This window comes from Clarias gariepinus, chromosome 23, assembly GCF_024256425.1.
Source record: "Clarias gariepinus isolate MV-2021 ecotype Netherlands chromosome 23, CGAR_prim_01v2, whole genome shotgun sequence".
NCBI lineage: Eukaryota > Metazoa > Chordata > Actinopteri > Siluriformes > Clariidae > Clarias > Clarias gariepinus.
Genome location: NC_071122.1, coordinates 25,630,417 through 25,636,416, shown reverse-complemented (window position 1 = coordinate 25,636,416; position 6,000 = coordinate 25,630,417). Strand labels below are relative to the sequence as shown.

General features: G+C 40.5%; 1 protein-coding gene across 1 annotated transcript; it reads right to left on the bottom strand.

Annotated features, from left to right (window-relative positions):
* Positions 1-1,686: 1,686 nt before the first annotated feature.
* On the bottom strand, positions 1,687-2,799 carry LOC128511163 (olfactory receptor class A-like protein 1). The gene is made up of 2 exons (XM_053483854.1): positions 2,767-2,799; positions 1,687-2,640 (listed from the first exon to the last, which is right to left on the bottom strand). Exons 1-2 carry the CDS (start codon positions 2,797-2,799, stop codon positions 1,687-1,689), a joined length of 987 nt encoding a protein of 328 aa, XP_053339829.1.
* Between the last annotated feature and the right edge of the window lie 3,201 nt (positions 2,800-6,000).

Sequence of the window (6,000 nt, the reverse complement as noted above, 5' to 3'; positions counted from 1 at the left end):
CCAGCAATAATGTTAGACTTGGTAGATGCCTAACACTCGGTATATCCCGGGTAGAGATAAAGTGGTGTTAATGAATGCTTGTGGATGACTGATTTGGCTGAATGGTGGTTTTGATACCTGGTGTGGGTTAAGCTCTGCACTGCGGTGAGAAGAAGCCTCACTGGAATGCGGAAGCACAGAGTGCCGTCACGAGTGCACTGGGGCAAGGGGCAGTGTGTATGACACTTGCCTTGCGGTGAAGCGGAAGCATGCAGAGCCGATGTGGGAAGAGAGAGAGCTCCATGATGAAAGCTGACATGGGCTGGACCAGGTTGAGTCAGCTGGTGAAAGAAGCACGAGCTCGGCGAGGTGTGAGGATAAATCGTGGTAATAGAACAAACGAGGATGAAAGCCGGAGAGACGAGAGAAAGTCTGTGATCCAAGCTCGTAATCGGTAACATGTAAGAGGTCGATAATGGAAAATAAGAGAAAAGGGCTAGGTGAAGACGTAGTCAATGAAACAAAACATGGTCGGTATCTGGCAGGCTGAGACGAGAAAAACTCTGGAATATTGGCCTAGTGAGGCACACAATAAACTGGTGACGTGGTGGTTTTAGAGCGTGGTTTATATAGGCATATAGTGATAGCGTACAGGTGTGTGGAGAGCCGAGAGTGAGGTGGTGAAATGAAAGGACTGGTTGGGAACATGGAATGGGAGTGCTCAGGTGACCATGGTAGGCTGTGGCTTGACGTCGCGTGACAAATAATGGAATTTTTAAAAATGTATTTATACATTTGAAAGATGTTTGATGTGTGTCATTAATATGCATTTATGCAAATTCAGCACAGAGTATGTATTTGTACCAGTTTGTTTTATGCTAATTTGTAGCTCTATTTTTACATTATCAATTTATAAATAAAAAAGTCTATAAAAATATTTTAAGCTTTTAAATTTAAGTGTATTTAAAATTTTTTATGTGCAGTACTTAAAAGTAAAACTAAAGTTAAGTGATTATTCTGTAAGTTTAGATTTAAAATGAGCCTGAGAGTTTTTATGCTGTTTGTTAGTATCAAAGCCCCTGACTTCATCTTTAAAGTACTGACAATAATAATAATTTAGATAAGTGATCATAAATTAACACAGTTTAGAGGTTTTCCTGTTCATTGAAGGTCATGTTTTAGAGTAACATAAACAGTTTCCTCAACTTTGACCTGTGCCAATTAAAACCACTGATCACCTACTTCTACAAGCTCTTTTACTTTATCCACACTATTGCCATATCATTGCTGTTACCTGTGGCAAACTTCTAGGCTTTATTTTAGGTCCAGGTTCATTTCCCATATAAAAAATACACAACTCTTCAGTCTTCAGATTATTCAGAAGGACATGATTTGCCTGTGCTTTTATTCTAATGACCATATGCATCTATCCCTGCTGACTTATTTACTGAAAATCAACTCATAAAATTTATAGCTGAAATTTATGTATATTTATAAAAATTCTTCATGACAGTGTCCATTGTTTGACGTGGTATACAAGTAAAATTGAGTTTAATCGAAATAGAAGCAGAGAGGATTCCTTACTCCCTGACTAATCGAATTAGGAACTAACAGCGACCATAACACAATGACAATTTATAGCTTATCAAGAATGCTAAAATATGTATTATCATTACTCTTATCAAACTTAAATGGAAAGAAATTTATTTAGCGTTTTGGTTTCTCTGAGTCCTCAGCGGACTGTTCTCCAGCTGCACACACCATCCTCGTCTTTATCTTCTTATTGGTGCTTATCATAAGCATAGGGCTGAATGTGGCATAGCACGCGGAGAAAAATGCTCTCATGTCCACCACCGTAGCAGGGACCTGGGCCACAGTCAGCATGTAGATCCAGATCACATTATCAATGCCGAAGAACACGCTGTACAGCACTACCAGCATGATGACACTCTTAGCTGCTCGCATTTCCATGGAGGTTCCTTGCTGAGTGCGTCGGATGGACCTGACCTGCCTCCGGTGTTTGTGCAGGAAGATGAGTATATAGCTGCTGGACACCAGCATGATGGCCACAAACGCGAAGTCTCTTGTTGAGAAGGCGGCACCAACTGCCACGTATGACAGGTTGTTAGGAAATTTGACGTGGCAGAATCCGAGGTTAAGAGTGAAGGGAGGCACAGTGCCATTTCGAGGCGCAATGGAGAAAAGTGGCGCAGCGATACATACAGTCATGTTGAGGAGCCATAGACCTACAAAGGTGGGTACCACCAGCTGTGAGAGTCGAGATTTTAGTTTGGTCAGGTGCGGTCCAGCTGATGGTGTGAGGGTGAGTGCTTGAACGACACTCAGCATGCAGGTCAGGCAAATGGAGAGGGCACGGTGAATGCGGTGTGTGTAGACCACCATTTTGCAGCTTGGATCATCCAGCAGGTTGCGTAGGCCGAAGATGACTACTGTCTGTGGCACACTACGCGTAAGCAGTTGCACTAGATTGCTGAAAGCCAGGTGAGCCAGGATTTTGTCCACGGGTTGCAGATATGACTCAACGTAAGCAATATGAGCGTATGCCATCAGCACCGACAGGTTACCCAGAACTCCCAGCCCTGATTGAAGGAGGAACGAGACTCCTTTAATAGTGATGCAGAGATCCATGGAACCTGGTTTCTGAGTCAAACAGCAAGACAGAGATAGTAAGAAAATGCAACATGCAACAAATTACTGAAGAACAGAATTATTTTAAATAAACTTTATGTATATGTTAATCATGTATCGACATAAATTAAAGGTCACCTGAAACTTCTTCTTGCGACGGCTTACACGCATTTGTAGTCCTCTTTGCCAGGGTTAAATTTAAAGATATGCATATTTATAATGCATACTTTTCCGCTGGGGCCCGCCACACTCCAGTAGAAAACAACGCAAGATTCCAGGTAACCATGGAAACCAGAGTCACTAAGGAAGGTTAATGTGAATCCCACCTGCTTAACACATAATTAGCCTTTTATTGAAAACATCTACACATACAGGACTGAAACACAAACATCCAGCACAAATACACCAGTACAGTATGCCTACTTTAATAGAACATTATCGTCAAGACATCATTAGTGTCATGACTGTGCAATCAATCAAACAAACAAATCAAACAATAAACAACTCCCTGAGATGGAATTAGGTACACACATTGTTTCTGTTATTACTCCAAAGTTTATTACTGTATTTTATACATTTTACACCATACCAATAAGCTGACATTGTTTGACGTTCACAAAACAATGTTCCTGTTCTTACATGAGATTAAAAGATTAAAGTAAATCCTTATTAATCTCAAAGGAATTTGTAGAAGAACTCCCGTCTTACCTCATCAGCCACTTTTTTCTTTCTTATGAAATCAATTAGAAAAAAACACATTTATGCCTGTTCTGAAGTCCTTGTAAATAAAAAAACTGATGTTGCGACTGTATAATGTAACACTGAGCCTCCTTTCATCAGCCTTAATCACCTTACTGATGATTGCACTTGTTCCCCACTGTACAGATTCCTGTGAATAAAATATTATCATGGATACAATAAGGCAGTTAAAGGAGAGCATTAAAAATAAAAATATAAAATTTGATGGCTTGGTCAATGTAGCAGAGAGATGGTCACTTCTTTGGAAGACTTAATGCCACAAAATTAATTAAACCAATTAAACAAATGAACAAAACAGAACTAGTCACAGGACCTCTGCATTATCCTTACCTTTAATATTAGCATAACTTAAAAGGAAACTCAGGTACACAACACAATCATCACAAACTTGTGGAAACATGAATAAAACCACAAATCAGTTGACAAACTGTCTGGGGCAGGAACTCTGCTTTTGTACCCTGGCTATGTTGTAGCCAGGAAGGGTGCCCATTTAAGCTCCAACTTTAATGTGGCTAAAAAGAGTGCCTTATCATCTCCACTGGAATTGTGGCTGACAAATGGTTTGGAAGCCCGGATGGAACTTGTTGTGGGAGCCCATCTGGGACTTGATAGGTGAGCCAGGCTGTGACATTGCATGGGTTTGTGGAAGTAGAACATACCTCTTTGGCCTCTGATGAGAATCTGACTGTAAGAGGGCTTGTGCTCCTGGTAGAAGGCCACTTTGTTCTTTGGCAAGAGCCTGGCAAAGAGCAGGGGCATGGCTAGGACAATGGGCATAACTGGGACAGGACTTTGGACTGCTCTGTAAGCAGGTTGTTGTTCTGGCAGTAGGGACATACATAGTTACTAAAAGCATCCAAAATGTGAAGGATGAGTGTAAGCCCTGGGACACTGGCTGTAGACCATCCAGGTTCTCCTGGCTCACAGGCAAATATTTAAAAGATGCCAGTGGAAGTTTAAAAGTCTAGAGGTAGAAATGCATTGTATTTTACCTTACTTAATTGTGTTATTAGCCCTTGCAATGATTAGACACACATGAAGCTAAAGCATGTATTATGAAACTCTGCCATACAAAATAACTAGTCAATAGCCTTTACCATCCCTCTGTGGGCAACATGAAATATTATAATATGTAAGGAGAAGAAGCAAGCTCTCTTTACACAGCAATAAATCACTCGCACATGAGGGCATATGAGGCAGAACACATCGGTTTTAATGAATCAGTCCAGGAGCACGCTCCTCTCCCCTTCTCTTTTTGGCCACATGGTAGCAGTGTTGGGAAAGGAGGCAGAAATGTAGTCAAGTAGATTGATATGCTTTACATTGTATATTTGTGTCAAAGGCGTATAAGACTTAGTTTGTCTGACTTAAGAACAAATCGGACTAACAAACGTGCTCCTGGAATGGAACTTGTTTGTAAGTAGGGGACAACCTGTAACTGTAGCGAGAAACACACCTGCCTGCATCACTGGTACAGCAGGATCGCATGCTTAAAGTTTTTCTCCTGTTTTGCAGGATTGGGAAATCCCACATTCACAGAGTCTTATAGACTTCAATATCAGTTCTGTGGCTTTATCTTGGTAAAAAAAAAAAAAAAAATTATTTGATTGATGTAATATACCACAAATCTTGTCAGAGCATGGTTAGCATGGAGAGTTCTGTTTGATTTGCACATTTAATATGATCAGTGTTATTAGCCTTGTTAGTCCGGAGAGTTTAGTATTTTTTTACATACCGGGTTAGGGCTTATTGTTCATCTGTGTTTATTTATTGTAAATTTGAAAAATCTTAAAGGTCCTACACATTATATTTTTCATTAAATTTTAATATGATCTTTAGGGTCCTAATGAAAAGTTTGTATTATACGTTAATTAAAAATTCAAAAGGATTGTGTAAAAAAACACTACTTTTACCTGGTAAAAACTAGCTCAGTTCTCAGCAACCTGTTTCAGTACATGCTAATTTAAATGCTCATGACCTGCTGAGCCCCCCCCCCCCCACCCCCCGTTCTGTGGGGCGTGACACGTCGGGTATGGCGACGGAAGTGTAGTCCAGTGCGGGCAATGCTTTGGACTGCATTACCCACAAAGCATTGCCACAACGCAGTGCTTTGTGGGTAATGAAGTCCAAACTGGAAAACTATGGATTATAGAGCCCGAGCCTGTTTTCTTCAGTCGTTTTTGGTTTGATTTAAGTACGGAACCTACGCGGAAGTTTGTAATATCGCCTGACAACACAGAAATTAAAAGAATGGACATGCATCGACTCGATTTGTCTTTCTCATCACTGCATGGGCATGAATTAACGGGCTGTTGCGCTGCCGCGAGCAACAACAACAAAAGCGGAGAAACTTACTGAGAGAGATACGGACGCGATGTGTTTACTGATGTGTTTACATGACTTTTTAATCTTCGACAGACATCGTTATAAACCATCTAACGTAACAAAGGTAAGCATAATATAGTTTTCCGACTACGTACACAGTTTGCAACTAGACAATCACCTCAATGCATTGTTTATTAAAAACGGGCGATTAGGGATTATATAGAGACGGATGTACACAGAGAAGAAGCCATAACCATGTTCTATTAGAGTATAAGTTAACTTACACTC